Source organism: Parasteatoda tepidariorum, chromosome 4 (genome assembly GCF_982258835.1).
Source record: "Parasteatoda tepidariorum strain Cologne lab strain chromosome 4, Ptep-v5.0, whole genome shotgun sequence".
In the NCBI taxonomy this organism is placed as follows: Eukaryota; Metazoa; Arthropoda; class Arachnida; order Araneae; family Theridiidae; genus Parasteatoda; species Parasteatoda tepidariorum.
The window spans coordinates 9,705,014-9,729,758 of NC_141758.1; the positions used below are offsets into that span (position 1 = coordinate 9,705,014).

The window sequence follows — 24,745 nt, forward strand, 5'->3', positions numbered from 1 at the left end:
TATTATAAAATTACTTTTATTATAAAATTACTTTTATTATAAAATTACTTTTATTATAAAATTACTTTAATTTAAATAACTAGACTTTACTTAGATGACTTAGATTTTAAAATAATTAAAATGTGTAAGAATCTAATTCAAAAAGCTCTCTTCGCTCCAAAATTTTAAAATGATTTTAATAATTTTAAATATGCATTTTTTTTAAAAATTGATGTACATAGAAAGTGTACGTTTTCACCACTCTTAATATATTAGTTAAGAGTTCTTATAAAAATCTAAGAAATTAATTATTGGAAATTAGTATATAATCAAGAAAAAAAAACGAAGACTTTATAAAATAATAAATTATTAAAGAAGTAAGCTAGTTTGAAAATGTCGAAACCTGTTAGATTTCCGGAAAAATATGCACTTTCTAAGAATTTAAGTTAGTATATTTTAAAACTACTTCAAAATTTCCAGCATGGATTCTAACTGGTTTCGAAATTTCCTTCATGTTTGAAAACTGGTATCAAAATTTTCAGTACGATATTATACTGGTTTCACACTTTCCTGTATATTTGAAATCTGGTATCAAAATTTCCAGTAAGCTACATACTGGTTTTAAAATTTCTAGTCTGGCGTCATACTAGTTTTAAACTTTCCAGTATGGGGCTATACTGGTTTTAAAATTTCCCGTATGGTGCTATACTGGTTTTAAAATTTCCAGTATGGTGCCATACCAGGTTTTAAAATTTCCAGTATAGTTTCATACCAGGTTTTAAATTTCTGGTATAGTCTTACTGGTTCTGGTATCATTGTTACTGGTTTTTGATACTGGTTTTGCGAATTTTTTCCAATAGGGGCCACTCGTAGTTGTGCTGCTAAGTATATTCCAGTCGAAGATTCCGCTTGTTGCTAAGAAATGGCGTTACTGTCTATCTCTTTCGCTTATCTAGGCACGCGCTGCCCCTGAAATTACTTATAAATGTAGTGTGCACATTATAAAACTTCAGTAGAGGAATCGAGTGAAGTCTAAAAGCTCTAAAAAACACGATTCTTCTTTCAGTGGCACATCGCGATCGCGGGCCGTATTGATACGAACCGGGTCCGGATGTGGCACGCGTGCCCTATCTTTGACATGACTGCACTAGTTGATTAATGCTGTTTAATTATTAACTTCAATTTTTGCTCATTATATATATATTTTCTTCTTCCAAGCATTTCGCTCGTTATTTTTTTTAAATAGCTTTTCGCTATTATTATTTTCTAGCATTTCGAGCATTTATTTATTAACCGAGAGACTTTATTTACTTCACCGGATTTCTTTTTTTTTTCTTTGAGCAGTTTATATTAAGCAAATCAACTGTTTAATGTGGACCATCCATCATGTTAACGAGTTCATATCACGCACACAGGTCACCAATGTAGGGAATTAATCTTCGACGATGTCAACCATTATCTATCAAAAGGTACCTCGAGAGGGATTCAAGTTAACATGTGTTATATACTATTGATTTGGTATTTAATATTTGTAGTGGTAGTTACGCCACAATATCATTGATTTATTTTTAAGAAAGCTGAAGCATCTCAAACAAACGTCTTCTCATTTTTAAAGCTAACTAGTTTTTTATGATATAAAATTAAATGTTAGCCTAAACAAAAATCATAATTGTTTATTTATTTGAAATAGTTCTATCATTCATAATTGGTAAATTTGCTTTTACACATAATTATATCAGTGGGGGTCATTTTCATAGGCGCTAAATTTTATTCATCTATTTGTTTTTCATGACTCCAAAAAGTGACATTTCCACATCAAGAAAAGGAGTGTGACTAAAATTAAAATCGTTTGAGTAAAGTCATGTACCTCCGATAACACTTTGAAGTCAATGGAATAACCCCTAACAATGACCAATCTCCATTATCGACCATTTTACTGTGAAACAGAGAGTGGTCGCTCCCACGTGGTTTCACTGTATTATAGATGATTTGCTAATTCCTTAAAAAACTTAAAAAGTGATCGAAATTTTTTTTTTTTAAAATAATGCTTGTTTTAATAAGTCTGTATACGTCACCACACTTAATATTTCCAAATAAAGATATCTAACTACGAGACTACTAGTTTCCAATTATATATTATGAAATGAAAGATAATATATAGAAATTTTTAATTTTTTACAATATTGGTACCGTTTTTAAAATTTTTTAAACCTGAAGGAACCTATGTATGGATAATTTTCATGTTTAATTTTTGCATTAATAAATTTGAGTACAAACTATTTTTAACACAACAGATAATAAATATTTCAAAATGTAAAATAAATGTTCTGATATTCATATCGCAATGCTAAGCTTACAGAAAGAAATTCTAAATTTTTTTTCATTCCTGCTACATTCCACTGTTACTAAAAACAATCCTCCTCAAAAACAAAAAAGTTAAAATCTGTAAAATTATTGCGATGCAAGGATGAGACTAAATTCAAGTAGTAATTGAATAATGGACCTACACGGGTGAAATTTATTTTACTTTTTTTTCTCAAGCAAATCCCATCAAGATAATAACTAAATTATTTGTATTTTAGGAACAAAAAAATGGTAAATAATTGCTTTGGAGTAATGTGTCGAAGTAAGTCGATTTTTTATTTATTGTTAAATAAAATTATAGCAAACTCTCGATATCTCAAAATTGAAGGAACGCTAAAACAATTTCGAGATAACGAAGTCAGAGTCAGAGTTCAATATGTTATATGAAACATAAGAATAAATACTAATAATAATGTAATGCTTTTTTACTATAAGTCTGACTAAAACAATGAGAATTTTTAAATGTAAGACCAAAATAATTATGCATTAAATAGAAATAATTTGTTTATAATAAACGTACATTGTAATTTTTCCGTAACAATTCATTTTTTATTTCGTAAAATATACGATATAACGAGGTTTTGAAAAGACACTCTTCGACATAGGAATTCAAAGTAGCATTAGGTGGATATGTAATGCCAAGGAGAAAAATATTTTTTTAACATAGCAAGGTTTTCAAGATACAGAAGTTCGAGAAATCGAGAGTATACTGTGTATTTAAAAAATTTAAGTTACCGATTAAAATATTTCATTTTTAAACTTATTTTAATAGATTCTATACTGAAAGTCTATGATTCATTCTTTTAATTCAGTAGTTTATAATGTTTGCTTCCGACTCCGTTAGATTAGTGGTTAAGGGACTGAAGTGAAAAGCTAAGATTCGATCCTTAGTGGCAGCTGAAACCTCATCAAGCTTCAGATTGAAGGGGACCAGCTTGTCTCTGGGAAGTTGGCGCAGTGCTGACCACATTTCTACAATCATGACATTGGTTATGAAATTATGAAACCTCGGCTTCCATGACTCCTCTGACTGTTGCGGAAATGTTTTACTTTAAGACTCGGACTTTTCTATAAGCTCGACTCTAACTTATACACTATTAAAATGTTACAAAAACCTCAGGAAATAATACGGTTCTTAATAAGTGAATAATAATCTAAATTTCTATATGTATAATTACAATACAAAGTCTATTATGAACAGTTTGAAAAACATTGAAAAAGCTACAAAATATAGAAATTGTACAAAAACATCATAAACAAGAGTCAGTTATGCTCTCTAGAATGCTTAAACATCTTTAAAGCAAAAGTATTCTGGTAAAAAAAAACCTCTACAATTCATATTAGAACATAACGGTTGGAGTAATAACGGTTGAGCTTCAGAAAATATTTTAGTACAAAAATTGACGTGGTGCAAAATCATTATAAAAATGAATTTGATATCCATCGACTCTCATCGACGGAATTTAATATCCATCGACTCTGACCATTACCTCCTACATCAGAAAAGCTCCACACGGTTTTTTGTAAGTAGTCTGCGCAGACTATTTAAAAAGTTAAAGTCTGTAGCTAATCTTTACCGAAAAAATCTTTGGTTCAAGCTCATAATTAGTGTTTAGTGCATACTTTGTCTTGTTTGTATTTTGTTTTTGTTGCATAAAAATAGAAACTCTGAATAAGATATGAACTCATGATCGGTATTAGATTTCAGAACCGATCTTAATGATTCAATGGCCAAAGCTTCAATCTTCATTAATTAATTGCACTCATTAATTAGTGCAGCAGACAAAATTTTAAGAAACATAATAAATCATATAACTGTATATTTTTTATTACGTTTCTTTTCCGTAAGTCATATAATATTTTTATTAAGTTTTTTTCCCGTCATATTCGAATTCTGTCCAATTCCCATAGTATGGTCAGGAGAGCGATCAAAAGTTTAGTTCTCTTAATTTTAATTTTACTTTTTGCGTGTTTCGCAATTTCTCATTGAATTTTCAAGCTCATCGAAGCATTTTAACACAGTTATAAAATTCAATCACCCAAAGAGTATTCTAAGCAAAAAGTAACTATAAATAATTTTTTATAATTTATTATTATATGTGCGAAAACGTTTCAAAAAATTTTGAATTTTAAGGTATATTATTAAATCAATTTAAGAAATGCAATTTTAAATAAATATAAAAAATACCACATACACGTTACAAATGTTGAGATAGAAATGAGGAAGTTCAAATTTTGAAAACTACCGTTGCAGAAAATAAAATATATTTAATAAATAATTTAATTTTGTAAATAATTCGATATAGACGATCAAGTTTAATTCCATTTAATAAAGGTATCTGACAGCAATGAATTTGGCTGGTGGATACTTACATTGAAAAAAGGAAAGTTATTCGAAAAAGCTTTTTATTTTAATCTTTTTAAAGTTGTGATAGTAGTTAACAACAAAAAAGGATTTTTGTAAGGTCAGAAGAATGATTGAAAAGTATTCTTTCTTCAAATCTAAAAGTTTTTTCAGTTCTCGTATCGCTCTTGAACAGGCTTCTCAACAATTAAAAACTGGTTCAATTTTAAACACAAATATAGATAATTATTTCTGTCTGAAAGTTCTGCTCGCGAAAAAACACGTATGATTTTCAGATAAGCAAAAGGTGGGTTTATTCACCCTATAATAAATTAGAAATTTCTTTTTTTTATATATTCTAATGCATTATGTTATTGACAGGAATTTTGGATACTTTTTCGTCGCTGATTTCAAATTCGCAATCGGTTTCACTCAACAAGACGCAGTTTTTATGCTATTGAATAACATATTTCTATCCAGAATTTTTTAAAATTTAATTTGTGTGCCTACTAAGAATTCCACTTCTCTGCTACGTAGAAAGTGGTAGGAAGAAGGAGATCATACGTTTATGATGCTATAAGTTATGATCGTTTGTGTTGCACAAAATAATCGATATTACTTTTTTCCATAACAAATGAATATTATTAATTCAAAGGTACCAATTAGAAAGCCTCCACACGGTTTCTTATAAGTAGTCTGCGCAGATTATTTAACCCGTTTTGTCCCGATTTTATAAATTGAAATGATACAAAAAGTAGTTTTATGGAAAAAGTGGTATAATATTTTATCGAAATTAATTGGTTTTTCTACTGTTAAGGCATTCAAAAGGTCTTTGATAGATCAAAAAGTACTTGCTACTTAGAATTCTATATCTAATCAGAAATAACTAAATCATTGTGGTATCTGAGAATCCTTTAATTCATCTAGATAAATGAAAATACTGAAAAAATTTTCCCACCACAATGAATGTCTTTGAAAAAAGAAACTGTCCTAAATATATGACGCTGGGCGTTAACCGGTTAAAAAGCGAACCACTTGTGCGGATGCACCCAAATTCTACTTTAAATGTTTTCGCTTTATTTAAAAATAAATTGGGTACCTAGCTTGCGCAGCGGCCTCTAACCCATACATCATGAAGTAGAACATTGTATGAAAGCATTTTGAAATTTGCAACATTATGGTAGCAAGAAAATAACATAAAAATTAAATTAAAAAAGAAATTACATGCATTGTTTGAAATTATGGTTGTGATTTTTCTTTTACATAGTGATTATTTCTATTGGAAAATATTTCTATTAATTTATACAGTACATTTCAAGATTATTATTTTAGGTTTTTAAAGTTCTATTGAGTTCAGAGTTTGTATTTTTGATTTTTATTCTCGGTTGATCAGGATGCACTGCAGGATGACACACAATTGATGAAGTGCAGGATGAATTGAGAAGATTGACGATTTTTGGAGTGATTGATGGTTTGTGCACTATGATGATTCTGATTTTATTTTGAAAGGATGGATGATTCAGAAGCTATTTTGAAAAAGTGTTGTCAGCTGGGGTAGAACCTGGGATCTTTGAAGTTGTAGGCGGGTGCTATGTCCATTCGACTATGATTGTTTGTTTCTAATTTTGTTGATAGTGATGAAAAGAGGCATCTGATGTGTAGAAGGCTGCGATAAGTTTGAGGTGGGAATCTTTATTATAATTTTCAAAGGAGAGGATCTGGTTGAAGTTGGACTTTAATTGTGACTGAGAGAAATTTATCATATATATTTGAGAAATGAATCTGTAGTGGTAGACAAGTAAAAATGACAAACCAATTATGTTCATAAATTAAACAAATTTTTAGACATATACTTGTTACCACTTTCTTACTTTTACTAGATTTTCTATTAAAGGGCTCTTTCGGAAACTGGTATACTTTCATGATGGTCTGATCGGACTACCTAAACAAAACCGTGTGGAGGCTTTCAGTTGTAGAAGACGTTGCTCTGACTCTCATTGACTAAATTTGATATCCATCGAAAAATCTCGAAAGTTCGCAAATTCATAAAAATCTTACAACAAATTCCCCATGGTGCATTCTGGAACTAGAAAACTTCTACATTTATTGTTGAAACATTATTCAATACTTCAGAAACATAATCTATTAAAATATTTAATTAGAATGGCACAAAGAACAAAGCGTAATACAAAATATTGGAATAGTACAAAGCCATTATTAGAAGAGAAAAAAAATCATTTACTATTACCATCTACCACCTGATCTGGTTCGTATGAATCAGATATTACCCAACGTTTCCTATAACTGAAAGTTCCCAGACGTTTTCTCTTAGGTAGTCCGATGAGACCATTATGAAGGTAAACAAGCAGAGATGCCAACTTGCTCCGGACAGCAAATATAAATTTTAAAGTGGTAGTTTATCAAATGTGATTCTTGGTTTAATAAATTCAATTTAGAACATTTTTATCCACCACTATTTCTAAATAATTCGTAGGCTTACATAACTCACCACTTTATAGTACTTATGTTATGCTATACCTTTTGAAAAGCAAGCAAATATAGTCAAATAAAGTCAAATATATATATATATATTTTTTTAATTATTATGGTGTGTCTGGAGCAGTTGGCATCTCTTAACAAGTATACGGTAGAGTCACTTAATGGAAAATCTATTAAAAATAAGAAAGTGGTAGCAAATATATGTCTCAAATTTTTTTTTAATTAATGAATATAATTGGTTTGTCATATTTACTTGTCTACCAGTACAGATTCAATTCTCAAATATATATGATACATTTCTCTCAGGTACTTTTAAATTAGAATTTTGGGTCATGGTTCAACTGGTTCACTTTTTAAATAAAGTGCGCAAACTACCTGTAAAAAAGCTTGTGGAGGTTTTGTGATGTATGAGGTGATGTATTATCACAGTGATATCTCATATGGATTATTAATTTAGTATGAAGCTGTTACTTGATGAATTTTTTTAAAAAGTAATATATTTGTTAGCTGTTGGGAAATTTTAGTGAACATCACGAAATTCACGACACAATATTCCATGGTTAAAGATTTTCATTAAGCATTGATAAATTCGACAGCCTTACTCTATAATGTAATACTTGAATGATTAAATTTTAAAAATTCTCTAGTAAATGTGCTAATAATATAAATAATAAATTTCTAGATTTGAAGAACCTTTACATCCCCAGGAGACATGTGATTATTCTTCTTGGATGTTTTGGCATGCTGACAGTCTACACCATGAGAATCAACCTTAGCGTAGCAATAGTGGCCATGACGAACCATACGGTCATGAGTCCTTTAAATAGCTCCATCAGTGAAGTTTCAGAATGCCCAAATCTTATTGAAATTCGTTCCACGGATGAAGTCCTCACCCCCTACACAGTAAGAAAACAATACATAATTATCAACTTCTCCCTTTTTTACCCATTTGTGCCTTTTAAAAAGATGGTTTATTTTTATTTCTTTAAAGAGAAAAAGTTTCTTTCATTTTGTAGAAACGTAGTTCTATTTATCATTATAGATTAATAATATAAATTTTAACAGGAATTGGACAAAAATACTGAATTACTTCTATGTTAACTCTATATAAATAATGAGGAATTTTTGTTGAATAGATTTAATTCTAATAAATATCATGTTTGACCATTCTATTTGTGATGTCATAAATTGAAAGTCCAGATAGCGCGTAAAATGAAACTAACTACGCCTAACCTTAAAATAAGTTTAAATGAGCAAAAAATAATACATTTAAATATAAACTTAACCACCACTAGAATAAATTTTTACAAATAGCGTTGAAAATTGGCAGCTCTGCATACTTATTATTTTCTCATATGTATCTATATATATATATATATATATATATATATATATATATATATATATATATATATATATATATATATATATATATATATATGGTGTCTCAGTTAAGCGTTTCAGAACTTCTAAGAGGTGTAGGGGGCATCCTGACAACTCGAAATCATATAGCAATGTCAGTCGGAAATGCTTTCCTGAAGCGGTGACGTACACAGAAGCACTATAGAGAAAAGAGACCGTAAGTGAAAAATCGCTATAATAATACATTGAAAAAATTATATGGTACATGGGCCAAAGTAAGTGTTCGAAGTTTCTGCCACCGGCTACAATGTACACCTCACATCTCCGGCGCATGGACATTCGAACATTCTGCAATACTCCAGGCATATCTCGCAGGCAGCTACTGCGATTCTTGCAACCACCATTATCAACAGGGGTGTCATAAACCAGTGTTCTCATGTGACTCCAGAAATCAAGACATGATAGGTCGGGTGACCGAGGAGGCCATATAATTTTTTCAATGTATTATAATAGCGATTTTTCACTTACGATCTCTTTTCTTTATGGTGCTTCTATGTACGTCACTGCTTCAGGAAAGCATTTCCGACCCTACATTGCTATATGATTTCGAGTCGTCAGAATACCCCCTACCCCTCTTAGAAGTTCTGAAACGCTTAACTGAGACACCCTGTATATATATATATAAAAGGAATGCATTTATTTTTTCTTCTTCTTTCTTTTCGTCTTCTTCTTATACCTCATAGTTTCGTATGGAGCATAGTGCATTTTCACGATTCTCCATCTCAACGTGTTGGTGGCCAAACACTTTATTTCTCTCCATGTTTCGTCCATTTTATTTTATTTTGAAACCGTCGTTGAAGAGCCGACCCAATTTTGGGATTACGACTACTAATGAACATCTTACTAACTAACGCAGATACTTTTTTACGTCGCACAAGACGGAAATAAAATTCGTCTAGTCGTCAATGCACAATAGGCTATCGCAGACGGTTTGGCAAGCCTCCCTGAGGATGATCCGAAGATATAATTTTGAAGCTTTGCAGAGGGGATGGCTTCCTCGCTATGGTAGCCCGAAGACCCGTGTGCAAAGTATACTTTACGGTAAAACAGTTTAACGAGGACTGATGCCGCTCATTTTCGGTACCTACTCAGGCTGATCAAAGTAATCACCCACCCTGCTTATTGACCTAAGTCAGTAATGCTTGAGTTCTTTGTTCTACAGGAACTGTGTCTTTACAATCAGTCCACTGCAGAAGAAAGTGGATTCATTACATGCTAATAACTTGATCACAATTTATATTGTCTTAACAGTAGATATTTTGTTGCATTATTGAAAACAAGAATGCATTTTCTTTCCAGGGAGACAAATACAACTGGAATTCTAGAACTCAAGGTGTCATTCTAGGTGCATATTATCATGGATACGTTGTTACTCAGTTACCAGGTGGCATTCTGGCTGAAAAGTTTGGCGCTAAATGGGTGTTTGGCGGCGGTGTGTTGGCAACATCAATATTTTCCTTGTTAACTCCGTTGGCTGTCAGTTGGGGTACAACTGCTTTTATTTGTGTTCGAGTGCTTCAAGGTTTTGCTGACGTAAACATACTTATCATTAAATTTTCAATCCTTACCCATTTGCATTTTTCGCAAAATTTAATTTCTACATCTAAAGAAGTTGTAAAATTAATTTCTTACACTTATACTAAATTTGAATGATTTTTATAATCCATAGTTTATGAAATACTGCATTAAACACCTTAGCCTATTTCTTGAGTTAGAGGTATAATCGTCCAAGTACACTTCCAAATAGTAATTCTTCAAATTTGTGCTAAGAGATTAGTTCTAAGAGAAACAGTTATTCCTCTTTGAAATTTATTTAAACTAGTGGGCTGCTCCCCGTGCTCGCTAACGCTCGCCAACCCCCGAAAATTGCTACGCAATCTCATATGGTTTGCTTCGTAAACCAAGCTCGCTTCTAACTTAGGTACATTGCAAATGCATAAAATTCTAAGAATTCAAAACAATAATTCAAATCCTTATAACAACTTTTTTTTAGAAAAATTACATCTTTTAGTAAAAACTAAGTGATTAAACTAAATTTGAATTCAAATAAATGGGATATTAATACAAATATAATTGCGATAATATATATCAGATATTTTAATAACTATTTGATTTTATTATTATTACAAAAATATCAAAATATATTTTACTTGTTATTAGAGAGTCAGAAAAAATATATAAGAAAGACGTCGGCATCCCATCTGCATCAAGGATGAAAAGGAAATGTAATTCGATTCTAGGAGGTCAAAACTTTTAAGCTGAAACCCTAAATTCAGAGTAAAATTAACCATTTGGACTCCGATGCCCTCTTTAATAGATGTTGCCAACGGATATTATTAATTGCAGCTCGATTTGAGAATCACGTAAAACAAATATATATAAATATTTTTAGGCCTAATATGACGCTATATCACCATTTAAAATTAAAAGAAAGCTAAAACTAGAAACCTTCATGCAAATTCAACTTGAAATTTGCTGCAACTGTTTTTTGTTTTAAAATATTTTTGTAGCTTATCTCAGTGTCTCCGGGCCTAAGCCTTTGAAAAATAAAATTGTGGGAGTAAAATTTTAGTTAAAATATGTGTATAGTACCATGTTTTGTAAATGACAGAGGATATATCCCCATTTTCGGCATGAAACTTACTTTAACCCTTTCAACACGGCGAAAAATCAGCAGGGGTGAGAGCGAGACGGAAAAGAGGAAAGGCAGGTAGTAAAGCCATTTCAGTTATAGCTAGTTTTGGGGAGGAGTTTACTTATTCTTTTTTTGAATTTTGCAACAATATCTACTTAATCTTGGAAAAGAAGATGTTTTATATATATGCCAGAATTATAAAAGAAATCTTGATAGTTACAGATATTTCATTTTTTTCAGAAAAAATGCTGGAATGAAATGTTTTACGCACCAGGTTTTTCTCTTTTCCGTCTTGCTATATAAGGGCTTTCACCCATGGACTGGGACAGCACATGTCCCGTCCGGTGCGAAAAGGTTAAATCGATGAGAACCAACTTGTTGAACTTGAAAGTAAACTTCTATTACCTTCCAAACGAGCCCAGTGTTGATCTCATGGCCACAGTCATGCCGTAGGCTACATGCTATATTTCCTAGGCTCATAAAAGTTTGCAAAAACTGAGAAGGGTTTTGGCAGAGAGTTTGAAAACTTTTATCTAGGTGGGAAAATTTCGCCTAATTCGCGATTTTTAAAAAGTTTAATAACTTTTAAAATTTTTAAGTTATTTGCTTGTTATAAATCCTAGATAATTTTTCATGGCAAAATTATATATAAAGTTTAAAATCATCACATTGCTTCAAATGTAAGGCCCTTAAGCTATAGCTTTTTTTTCTTTGGCGATAGAGTTTCGAAAAACAGCGTTAACTTTCATGAGACTCACAAGGGGCTGTCATAAAATAATAAAAAAACGAAGGAATTTCGTCTCAATTTTTTATTAACAAGAAATAATAAGAGAGACTTAAAGTCAACAAACAAGTTTCTAAATATTTACTTAACTATTTGAGACCTGAACTAAGTTTCCTTGTTCTTTACAGGGTGTAACAGCACCTTCAATTCAAATCGCCATAAGCAAGTGGTCGCCAAAAATGGAACGTAGTCGAGTTTCAACAATTATTTTCTCAGGAGTCATGGCTGGTGAAGTTATAGCGATGACACTTTCAGGATTGCTATGCAGCTTAGATACGTTTGGCGGATGGCCATCTGTTTTTTATTTGTTTGGTAAGCATATAAAAATACTGATAAACTCTGATAGAAGTTACCTTATTAAAATAGGGCTAAATTACAAACTTATCTTGTATTTCAGGGGGAATTGGTGTTGCATGGTGCATGTGTTGGTTTCTCTTTATGTATGAAACGCCAGGTATGCATCCAAGTATCTCCAAAGAAGAGTTACTTTATATTGAACAAAACCAAGATGAACCATCAGAAAAGGTTTCAGTGTTTATAATATGTATTTTTAAACATAAATTTTTAAAAAGTGCTTATGTTAGAAAGCAAAAGATATTGTGACGCTTATCGTCACTCAAAATTAAAATCACGAGAAAGGGCTAAAATTAGATTTCTAGAACATCACCAAGTCTTAAGTGACCTCAAAAAATGTTTGAGGTTACTCCCTCGAACCATTAAGAATGAGACCTAGTAAGTGAAAATCCGATCATAAGATCAAAAATTATTCAGAGGGAGGGGGTTGTTAGTTTATGTTTTTTTTTGCTCGTGGCAAAAAATTTGGTTTTGAAAGTTTCAAAACCAAATTTTACCCACTGTTTCAAATCAATAATTCAAACATATATTTACGAAATTTCCTCTTTAGACACTTATCCTTTGAAGTAAACCATCGGTGAGCCATTTTTATTCCGAATACAGCTTCAAATGCGATTTTTAGAAAATGGACACAGCTCAGAAAATGCCTCTTTTCAATATTAAACCCAAATTTGACAACTATTTCAATCTAAATCCAAATAATTGTTTTAATCCAAATTTCACAAAGAGTAAACTTTCGTACACGCTTTTTCAGACACTAAACGTAATCAATATGGGGCAAAACTTCAGTCAACGGGATCAGGAGGGTTCATACGTATCTTTTCAAGAATCTCTTCGTACTCAGTATCGTAAAAGATTAAGTGATTTTTTTAAAACTATTTAAATTCGTACAACGGCAATTTAATAACACTATTATGAATATGCTCATTTTCTTAAAAACTCATTTTCAGATTTTTCCAGCAAAAAAAATTTTCTCCGTCGACATTCTTCTTTCTCTGATTTTTTTTTATTTAATTATGAATTTGTGGAATCTTTCCAAATAACCGCACTAAGCTGGAAACTATGTAATTATTAAATTTTAATATTCTAGAAAATCCCAATCCCTTGGAAAGAAATAATAATGTCCGCACCTGTATGGGCTTTTACCTTTGCTATGATAGGACATAGTTTCGGATACCTCATGTTGATGACAGAGTTACCAACTTATCTAACCACAATTCTTCATTATGATTTGGCAGCGGTAAGTGATTTTAACATGTAAATTATCCTTCTCTTCAAAATACGAAATAAGTTTTTTTTTACGTTTACAGGGCTGCCAACTTCTTAAGCATTTTGTAAAAAAAAAATTTTCAAGTAATAGCTAAGTTTATGCTTTAATTCATTATATTTTTCTTAAACTAACTTATTTTCCAGACCGCTACACATAAATGATTTAAAAGTTCATATGCAACGGCACTTAGTACGAGCCTTTAATTTGTTAGGAAAATTACCAAACATTTTGGAAGATTTGGTTATTAAATGTCTACTACTCTATAAAATATTTTGCTGAAAACGTAGTAGTTTGCAGGCATGCATTTAAACTTGCTTTACGGAATGATCATCATTTTTATCCCCTTTAATAATTATTTTGATTAAAATGAATTTTTATTTCCATTAAAAATTTTTCATAGTTCTAAATAGTTTTTCTTATTTGTTTAACAAATTGTATTTAAGGTTACTTTTAATAAAATAATTCTGCTTTTTTTCATTTCCCAATGTTCTTATGTAGAAAGTTAAGTCGAGGTAAATTACGCAGAAAATAAGTTACTTTCATTATAGGTTGGCAGAAAAACAACAACTTGATCACATATAATACAAAATTACTATACATAAGACAAATTTAAATATCTGTAGCCCATTGTGAAACTCTAGTGTGACATAATAAAGTACATACCCTCTTACAAACGTATTTGGATTCTTAACCCTCAAATAGGTGGGGAGAAGCCACAATCTGGAAAGCATAATCCTTATACTTTCTAGTTTCCTTATACTTTATAGTTTAAGCAGGAGTGCTGTCCTTTATTGTTAATCACACAGTTGAATTCATTAATCTCAATTTCTGAAAAACTATTTAACCGATTCTTTTCAAATTTGGATTTAATCATTTAAAATTGTGTAGGTTTAACTGGTCTAAAAATTAACATATCTTCATTTAAAAACTTTTATCACCATTAGTAAATTAAATAATAAGAAAAATATTTCTCCACGAAATTATGTTGGGATAATCGAGTTTTATGTTTGACGCCAAAATATTTCAATTGTCTTTAATAATTCCTTATGAATGTTGAAATAAGAAGAAACTATAATCAACATCAAAAGATATAAAGTTTCGGTGGTGTTGAAATATGTAGAAAGTGTAATCAACATTAAGAAAGTCAAAGTTTCTATTTGAAATACATAGAAGTTGTAATAAACATCTAGAGATCCAAAGTTTTGACCTCCCTCTTGCCTAAATTATGGGTACCCCATTTTTCAGAAAATGACTACCCTTCCTCTTACAGTTACAAATTCAAGTTTACAATTCAAGTTACAAATTCAAATTCACAGTTCAAAAGTCAAGTATTCAAATTCATCGATAAAAATGTAAATTTAATCAGAGAAAGTTTGTTTTTGAGTCTGATTCTTCAACTTAAAAGTTAACACAAATTAGTTCGCATATTTGAGGTTAGGTTCTTGAATCATTAACACTGAGTTCCAACACGTGAAACTCCGATCACTAGATCGTAAGTTATTTATGGTGTATGTTTATGAACATTCATATTCAATTCTTTAGAATGGGCTCCTGTCTGCAATTCCTTTCATTCTACAATTGTTTGTTTCATGGATTGCATCATGGGCTGCTGATAAACTTAGGAAGGCCAACAAGTTTTCCATCACATTCATTCGAAAATTGTTCAATACTATAGGTGAGAATTCAGTATTTTATTTTATTTTAATTTTTTATTTAACTTAGTACTGCACCGAGTTCGCAACACTTTTACTCTCATTATCTACTCTACATGTAAGGCAGCAAAATTTAAAAAAAAATATCGCTCTAAATTAACCCTTTGCAATAGGGTAAGTTCCCCGATGCCGTAACTTACTTTCCACTCTGAATGTTTTAATTTATATCTTTTTTTGTTTAGTTGTTGTTGCTATTGTTGTCGATCATTAAGGCAGAAGGGGGGCGATTGTTTTTTTTTCCAGTGGTGCCATCTATGGGCAAGAATTCGTCTTCTGCCACACCCGTTGATAGGGCAAACCTATTTATACATTCATTCATTCGTCCACAGATTATAATTTGACCTGAACTAGAGAACGATTTATTTCCAACTCAGTACCCCCAGAGGTTTTGGTTTGTAATGAGAAGATGTAGAAATTTGTGACCCGACAGATTTAATGTGCACCAGTCACTATTTACTATACAGGGAGTATTCAGCAGGCTGGATTCGAACGCCAGTTCTCACAAACAGGAATATAGGGCTCTGCCAACCAGGCTGTCCCGACCCTTATTATTTAGTAACCAAATTATTTCATGGTGTTATACGATGATTATACTATCTGCAGATTTTGTCTTGTAAGTTCTTCATAGTTACATCCTTTTTTATAATTGTATAAGGAACTTCAAAGCGCTTGAATGTGATTAGTAAGGGTACATAGCCCTTAGGTAGAATTAAGTTTTTTTTAGGTACATATATAATTTGTACGCTTACCCTTCTTTTGACGGAAATGGGGATGAGTTGAGGGAAGATAATTGATTTAACGTTTTTGGAGTATTTTTCACTATGAATTGAATAAGAGAATCCCGTAACGATCAAACTAATAGTTTAAAAGTTATAAACGTTTTACGTACTAAAAGTAACGTATAAAAATAATCAAATAAGCAACCAAACAATTTTTTATTTGTTTACGGACCTGTCATTACGATTAAAACAAGTGAGGCTTTGCTTCCTTTGCCTTTTTTATCACTGAATTAAATGAGACTATACACAAGTCAATAGAAACAAATAGTTGTAGTAAGAGATTTTATGTATAAAGAGTACTATTTTGGCACCAACTTTACTGTATTAATTATAGTTAATTTTTTTATATACTTAACATTATTGATTAATAGGAATTGATTAATTTAGGAACTATTTATAAAGAAAACATTTTGTAGTTCAGAATGTTCAAATTAGGTTATTATAATTATTCTTTCTTAGGTATGACGGCGCCAGCTATTTGTTTATTGGCTATAACACAATCTGGTTGTCGTCCCGAACTCATAGTTGCCTTACTGTCCATTGGATTAGGAATTGATGGTTGCGTATTTTCAGGATATAACATTACCACTGTGGATATGACACCGAACTTTTCTGGTAAGTTCAAGATAAATGAAGCATTTTAAAAAGGAAATTTGCATGGGATGTTATAATAGAAAAATTTAAACTTATATGTTAGTTTGCTTTTCCTACTATTTTAGATTATAAACTTCATGTTTTGTTTCAAGTTAGTATTACTTTTAAAAACTTTATCAAATATATTGTTTAATCGCTTTAGGAACTATTTATGGCATAGCAAACACAATCGCTAGCTTGTCTGGTGTTATAGCGCCAATGGCGGTAGCGTATTTCCTACATAGTGGAGTAAGTTAAATTTCTCTTATATTTTCAATGCTAAGAAAAATAATAAAATACGGGGTAGAGCCGCTGTAGCTCAGGGATGGAGAGTTTGCCTCCCAAAGAAGTGACCCAGGTTCGAATACCAACAGGGACTGGCTGATACGAATTCTGCTCTCGACTGGCACTGGCTAACGTGAAATATCCTCAGTGGTAGCAGGATCATGGGTTAAGGTTTCGTTGTTCTCCTCTTCATTTAACGCAAAAGAGGGTTAGTTCCATCAAAAAGTCCTCCGTGAAAGCTAGTCTGACCCAATGCTTGATCCAAGAGTTCCCTCGTCTTTCGTTTTGGGTTCAATATCAGTTGGCTATAAAGTTGATCATTGATATTCGTAAACTCAGAATTAGGTCTGCTCTTCAACCCAGATTAAATAAAAAAAGTTAATAAATATGGGGATGACAGGGGTGTAAGATGCATCAAAAAAGTAATTATTAAGCAATCGCAAAATGAATTATTGTGAAAAACTGAAATAATTTAAATTGTTTATTTTAAAAAACCAAAGACCGTCGGACTTTGTACTAGATATACATGCAGTATCAATGAAAATAATAGAAAGTTAGCTATTGTAGATTAAAAGAAGAATAAAAAAAATTGATTTTATTAAAATTGTTTCGGTCAATAATTATGAAAACAAAAAACAACTTGCACAATTAAACAAAATGCGAAACAAATTGCATAATTTAAATATTTGGAACAAATATATTTTTTAAAATTTATTTCCTTAACTGTTGCGTTTAAGTCCTGCAGTGGATTGATCGTAAAGACACGGTTCCCTTTTGAACATCAAAGTCAAGCAACGCTGGCTGCTGTCAGTAAGCTAGTGGGAGACTTTGATCAGTCTGCCGTAAGAACCGAGGGTGCGTGGTATTGGTCCTGGTTAAACTGTTCTACCGTAAAGTGCTCGACTTCGCGCGCTGGTCGTCTGACTACCAAAGCAAAAAGGCCATCAAAATTGTGGTGGCATGTGATAGCAATCTCTGTGATGTTTTCCAGGCAGTCGCCGATAACCCATTGTGTAGCTCTAGTGAAATATAAATAAAGTACCTACCTATCTGTTTCGTTAAAATACGAAATATAGTTATTAAAAATGCCTTTTAATTTTAACGTATATAAAAAATAAAATAGAAAAAAGATAACGGGCTCCATCTTCTGCTCTTTAACGCTCTACTAATGTTCTTTACTATCTCTTTTTTCATGCGAAAAATTGTCAACATCAGTCAATTTTATACTATGCATTAAAAATTAACTAAAAACAATTACATAAATTTATTATTCATGATTACAAAAAATGCACTAGATTTATTTTTACTTTTTTCTACATGCTATAAACTAAATATGAACTAAATTTGAAAAATAAAATAAAATATAAAGGAAACTCGTCTGATTTCCGTTAATTTCTGTTTAATATTCGTCATGTTTTCTCGCAATTAGTTATTTTCTCTCTAAATAATTAGTAACTCTCCATAAGTTAAGTTTGGAAATGCTTTTTCAAGTATTTTTGTAGCAATAAACTTACAAAACAATACACTTACAAAGCACACTATGCGCATTTAAGCTACACTAAAAGTGGCATACTTTCAATATAGGTCACTGGAATATTATCCAGTGGAAGTTTGGAGTAAATTCGACCGGTTAGAAAATAATATCACGCTGGCTCCAGCTAAAAACAGCGCATCTACACAAAGGTTATAGCATAATACCAGCTTAGTACGCCACTCGTACACACAAGTCATCGCGTGGATGCCGTCTTAGTACGGCACTCGTACTCACGAGTCATTGCGTGTAGGACTGCTTTGTATGGTTCTCGTACGCACAGGTCATCGCATGAACGCCGGCTTTGTATGGTTCTCGTACGCACAAGTCATCACATGGACGCTGGCTAAATACGGCGCACGTACACATAGATCATCGCGAGGATGGTGACTTAGTACGGGGCAAATACTCACAAGTCATCACGTGAATGCCTGCTTAGTACGGCACTCGTACAGGCAGTTTAGCGAGTGGACGTCGATTTCGTTCGGTACAAATACATTCAGGTCATGACGTGGACACCGGTTTAGTAAAGCAAACAGGTCATCGAGTAGATGTCGACTAAATAAAGTGGGCGTAACGAAAAGTTTGAATGTCGATATTTTTGCTCTGCATCGCAAAATATAAAAACCGCTCTTATTGGCTGTAGGGAACATGGATCGTATTGGCGACAACTCGGAACAACAATCGCCAACACATGTTCCCTTTCACCAATAAAAGTCAGTTTTTTTTCTTCTTAAAAATTCTTTTCTTTTCGGCTAAAAACATGTTTTGACCACTTTTTTGCAAAAGCAAGTAATTTATTAACATTAATTTACTCTTCAGACCACAATAGAAAACTGGAGTAAAGTATTCTACACAACTGTGGCTATTTATTTCATTTGTTCTGTCACATTCATTGTTTTTGGATCTGCTGAACTGCAACAGTGGAATTCTGAAAAAATAAAGGAAAAGAAGATAAAGGACAACACTACGTGCGTCACGAATTCTACTTGTGTTCTAAATCACAGAGCATCATCTCTGGAAACATTTAGGTGCTGATGACGAAGCAATCAATGAACCTTGGTTGGATTGTCTACTTCTAAATCACAGCTTTAGTAGCATAGCTGTCCACCCAGAAGAAACAGAACATTTTAAGTGGTAGCCAAATGATAATAAAGCTAAACTGAATTACTATTGCCTATCCTGAAAAACGTCTCAATATAATAAGTTGTGTATCTGTGTTTAAAGTATTTGTATGTAGTGATGGAAAAAATCATTCTAACTTTAATTAATAAAACAGTTATAAAGTATTAAATCGTAAAATTTTAATAAACATTTGTAATGAACTTTTATGAAGGGGTGTTAAAAAAATTTGACTTGCAATGTGGACGTTGAGATTAAAAGGGGTTGTGGAACCTATGCAAGAATGTCTACTGCTCCGCTTTTTGACACAGTTTTAATAAATTGGTAGCGAATTCTATAGTAAAATTTGCAGAACACAGGACTAAATATTTACGAAGTTTTTATTTCCATATTCGGAAGTATAAGTGATTTCAATTTCTTTAAATCAGATTATCATTTTATTTTAGAACGTGTGGTAAAACAACTAATGTCAGCAACATCGATGTCTGTGTAAAGTGTATTAGATTTGAGGACAAGGCGACAAGTTTTAATCCTGAATGATGATCACTGAAAAAAAAAGTGACGAATTATTGGGTGAAAAAATACCCCTGCTCCATCGCATACAGTATTTTTAATATCTTTAAATTTGATGCTAATTGAAAACCTACAGCTAAATCATACGAAGAAATGAGCAAGTAAAATGCGATAAATAACAGAGTGTACAGTCTTAAGTTTTGTTGCTCATTTCTCACAGTTTTTCATACAGATACATATATCTGCATGTAAAACCAAGAAAACCTAAGAAACCAACCTAAGAAAACCAAACTTTTTCAATTTTTTTTAATGACATAACGATTTTTCTTCTATAATTAAACCTTTTAAATGCAAATAGAGTTCGGGTAAATCTCTCGATTTTAGTTTATTTTGAGAGGGAAGATCTATCGTTAGGGATTCCAGGGCTACCAATTTTCTACGTTTTCTGCGAAAATTTATTCTAGTGGTATCTAAGTTAATGTTTTAATGCCTTACTTTTCATTCATTTATAGTTATTTTCCACGCCACTACATATAAGTGATATAAAAATTCATATACAACCCCACTTTATTGAAGCTTTATCGAATAAAGCTACCATAATGTTGCTCAACACAAAATGTTTTTATGCAATGATTATAAATTATTTATAACGATGTAGGGTTAGGGGCCGCTGCGTCGCCCAGGCACCCAATCTTTTCGTAAATAAAGAAAGAAATAGGCTCTATCGCAATGAAAATTTTAAAATGCTGGAAAAATTACCAACAACTTTGGAAGCTTTGGTACCTAATTGTCTCATCATCATCATCATTGTTGGCCATACAGCCCAATGTGAGCTAAAGCCTTCCTCTGAAGATTTCTCCATGACGACTTCCGATATATTTTAAATCTCCAATTTTTTTTCATTAATTGCGAGAAAACCAAACTGCACTGAGTCAGCCCATCTCAATCGCGGCCTTCCCCGCTTTCTTTTTCCAGTGGGTCTAAAAAGCAGTATCTTTTTTATTGTGTTGTCGTCACTCATTCGAATAACGTGGGCGATCCAATTCATTCTATTTATTTTTATGTATTTAATAATATCAAGTTGTTTATAAATTTTGTACACATCAATGTTAAATCTCCTTCTCCAGTTAATGTTTTCATTTAAACCACCGTGTATACCCTGCAAAATCTTTCCCTCAAATATTGCGATACAGTTTTCATCCTGTTTTAACATTATCCAAGCTTCAGGGGCGTATGTCAAAACCGGCCGGGCAAGAGTTTTGCAGGTTAAGAACTTTGTTTTTCTAGAAAGAAACCTAGATTTAAGACGTTCACGCCGTAGCGGGTCACCGGTGGCCCTCGCTAGATTGTCTCAACGGCCGGCGCGTACCACAGGTGGCGCACCGGAGTAAAAACTGGTAACAAATAAATTTCATTCTTTAGTTTTTTTCCGGGAATAATTAAAATCCATAACTACCAATTGTTTTTAACGGATGCAATTTTTTAATTGAATTGCTTCTTCGCCGTGATAAATAACACGCAGATTTTTTCGATAAAGCCATAGAATGTAAAACAGCAAATTTTAATGAAATCTTTAAATTTGAAAATTATATCAAAGATAAAAACTACAGACCAATAGCTGCACATTTCACCTCCGACACCTCATATCATAACTATCAAAACAAATAACTTCATCAACCTTTCTGAAAATAACGTTTACTCATGCTGATACAATTCTGAACAACTCCAAAATCAAACAGTTTAGATCAAGCTGCTCAATTTATTTTTGATTCCTTTTTAGTTATTCAAGCAAAGAGCTTGAAACATTCATAAAAGCAACTCCATTGCCTGCTTACCTCATTGCGCAACCAAAACTGTTCTAAAATTCCAGATGAATGGGATAGGGGACGCTTCGCGGCCCAGGTGCCCAATAAAATCAAAACACTAGGACTAGGACCGTGATAAATTTCCTTACAGTGAATTGTTATTGTTGAGAACAGAATAACTCCTCCCGAATATTATCTAATATTGAAATAGTTCTTCTACCAGTATTTTCTCTTTTCCGTCCCGCTTTCAGGCGCAACACCCGGCGTGAACGTGTTAATAAATCTTCTCAGCCCATAATTGTCTACCACTCTATAAAATCTTTTACAAACATAACATTAACGCAACTTTGTTAATTCTTTTTCTTGAAAATGGGGGAAGGTACAAAATTTATTTTACTTTTTTGTGTGTTAGGAGATACATTTACCTGTAACGTTGAACAGTTAGTTTTTTAGAGCAACAATGCTGTTTTAAAAGAAGCTAAATTTTAAAAAAAAAAGGAAAATTTTGCATTGTTTGAATGGCTACTAACAGCTTGAATAACCCAAGAAAATGCTGGATTACAGTACCTGTTCTAATAGTGAATTTTAATAAATAGTAATAACGAAAAGAATCGGAACTTGTTGTTTAACTAAGACTTTCAGATCAGAAATACCCCCAAATACTGCATTTTTCACTAACTTTGAGCATAACTCCAAAAGGCAACAATTTTCCAAGGTGCACAGAAAAAGAGTACATGTCCATAACTAGGCAGCGATATATTAGCATTACGGAAAACAAAATTTTGGGACATTGTTGCTTTCTTATAAAAATGTAAAAAAAATACAGAATGTAGGATATTGCTGGCAGGCAGACAACAACATGTTTTTTTTAAAATTTCAAATACAACAACCTTGGCGATTCTTGTTACATAATGCTTTCTTGTTACATAATGCTTATTCTTGTTACATAATGCTTTAAGCGACCCGTGATGGCTCAGGGGACAGAAAGTTCGCCTTCCAACTAGGTGGTAATTATTATTAAATAATTGTTTCACCATGCGAAAAGTTTTAAAAAAAAAATTGAATGCAACAAAATGATTAAAATATTAAATCTGAAAATTTTAAGGGTTTCCTAATTTTCCTTTGAAAATTATTTCGCGCTTTAAAAGGAAGGAGCTAACAAATGGTAACTTATTTCTCATTGGCTGAGAATGATGATTTCGTGTGCAAAGGGGAGTAGCTATCGCTATGACGCAAAATGGGCGGAGCGAGGGGACTTAGGGTCTGATTCTTTAACGACGACGACCTGCTCCTTTCTTTCTCGGATAAAGTTAGATAAGGGTTGTGACGTAGTCAAAGGACAACAAATATATGAAAATACAACTCCAATTTTTTCTGATAGATGGCAGCACTAAATTAAAAATAATTTCTAGGTAATTGAAATTTTTGTTGCCCTTAGAATAAATGTTTTTTTCCTCGTATATTTTTTATTTATTCAAATATAAAAGTATTTAAATATCTTTTCATTTAGGAAAGCAATATGATTAACATTATGTAAAAAAGAAATGTTTTCGAGTTGTTAACTGCGGTTAACAAGATTCTGAAATGCATTAATAAAGATAACGGTTTTCCACATTTCTTTTTTCCTCAGATTTATACATAAATAGAGGTGGAGGGAAATTTAAATATCATTATTTCTCTGTTGTGCTCTTGGCGGTTGCTCATAAAATTATTCTTCAAGCTTCCATTCAAAATGCAAGAAACGTTTGGAATTAACTACGAGGAGGTTTTCGTTTTGTAAAATACGAGCCATGTTGACGATGACAAGAACATATGACTAAAACAATTGCAACTGGAATAATACATCTTATTTTCGAGTAATAATTATTATCTAATCTTTTCACGTGTGCTAATTAATAATGGCAGATAAAAAGCCAACTTGATAAAACTGGACGAGAAACTGTAGCTTTCCGAATAATATTATGCCATAAAATATAAAACCTTTAAAAATTTCAGTATCATTAACAAATGTGTGGTGCATAAAAAAGAAGATATCAGCATAATTATGATGTCAAGAAAATATACTATTTTAAGTGAAAATTTCCTTTTAGGGTAGTATATTCAACCAGTGTTTTCATATGACCCCAGAAATCAAGACATGATAGGTCGGGTGACCGAGGAGGCCATATAATTTTTTCAATGTATTATTTATATAAATATATATATATAAATATCATATATATATATATATATATATATATATATATATATATATATATAAAATAAACTCAGCGGCGCGACAGCCCAAAGAGGTCCAAGGCCAACTGTGCCCAGCTCAGTTTTCTTGACCTTTGGGTTAAGGGGTGCAGGAGCAGATGTTCCGGTTAGGTGGTCAGCCGAACGCGAAACCCCCAGTGTTTAGTTCCCAATCAAGTCGGTTACTCATTTATCGACCCACTGAAGGGATGAAAGGCTGAGTCAACCTTTCCCGGCCCGAGGATCGAACCAGGGACCTATGGTACGGAATCGCGAAGCGCTACCGCTCTGCCACCGGGCATCTTTTATATATATATATATATATATATATATATATATATATATATATATATATATATATATATATATATATATATATATATATATATATATATATATATATATATATATATATATATATATATATATATATATATATATATATATATATATATATATATATATATATATATATGAAA

At 31.9% G+C, this 24,745-nt stretch overlaps 1 protein-coding gene across 2 annotated transcripts in view; it reads left to right on the forward strand.

Moving 5' to 3' along the window:
- Positions 1-19,876, forward strand: part of LOC147810646 (putative inorganic phosphate cotransporter) — a 31,011-nt gene extending 11,135 nt beyond the window's left edge. For both annotated transcript variants that reach the window (XM_087160633.1, XM_087160634.1), the window contains exons 2-11: positions 2,562-2,605; positions 7,869-8,089; positions 9,908-10,141; positions 12,156-12,339; positions 12,425-12,552; positions 13,472-13,621; positions 15,194-15,326; positions 16,602-16,757; positions 16,939-17,024; positions 19,414-19,876. In XM_087160633.1, the coding sequence (XP_087016759.1) occupies positions 2,572-2,605; positions 7,869-8,089; positions 9,908-10,141; positions 12,156-12,339; positions 12,425-12,552; positions 13,472-13,621; positions 15,194-15,326; positions 16,602-16,757; positions 16,939-17,024; positions 19,414-19,629 (1,542 nt within the window). In that variant the 5' untranslated portion in view covers positions 2,562-2,571 and the 3' untranslated portion in view covers positions 19,630-19,876. The remainder of the gene's footprint in view (positions 1-2,561; positions 2,606-7,868; positions 8,090-9,907; positions 10,142-12,155; positions 12,340-12,424; positions 12,553-13,471; positions 13,622-15,193; positions 15,327-16,601; positions 16,758-16,938; positions 17,025-19,413) is intronic.
- The last annotated feature ends 4,869 nt before the right edge of the window (positions 19,877-24,745 follow it).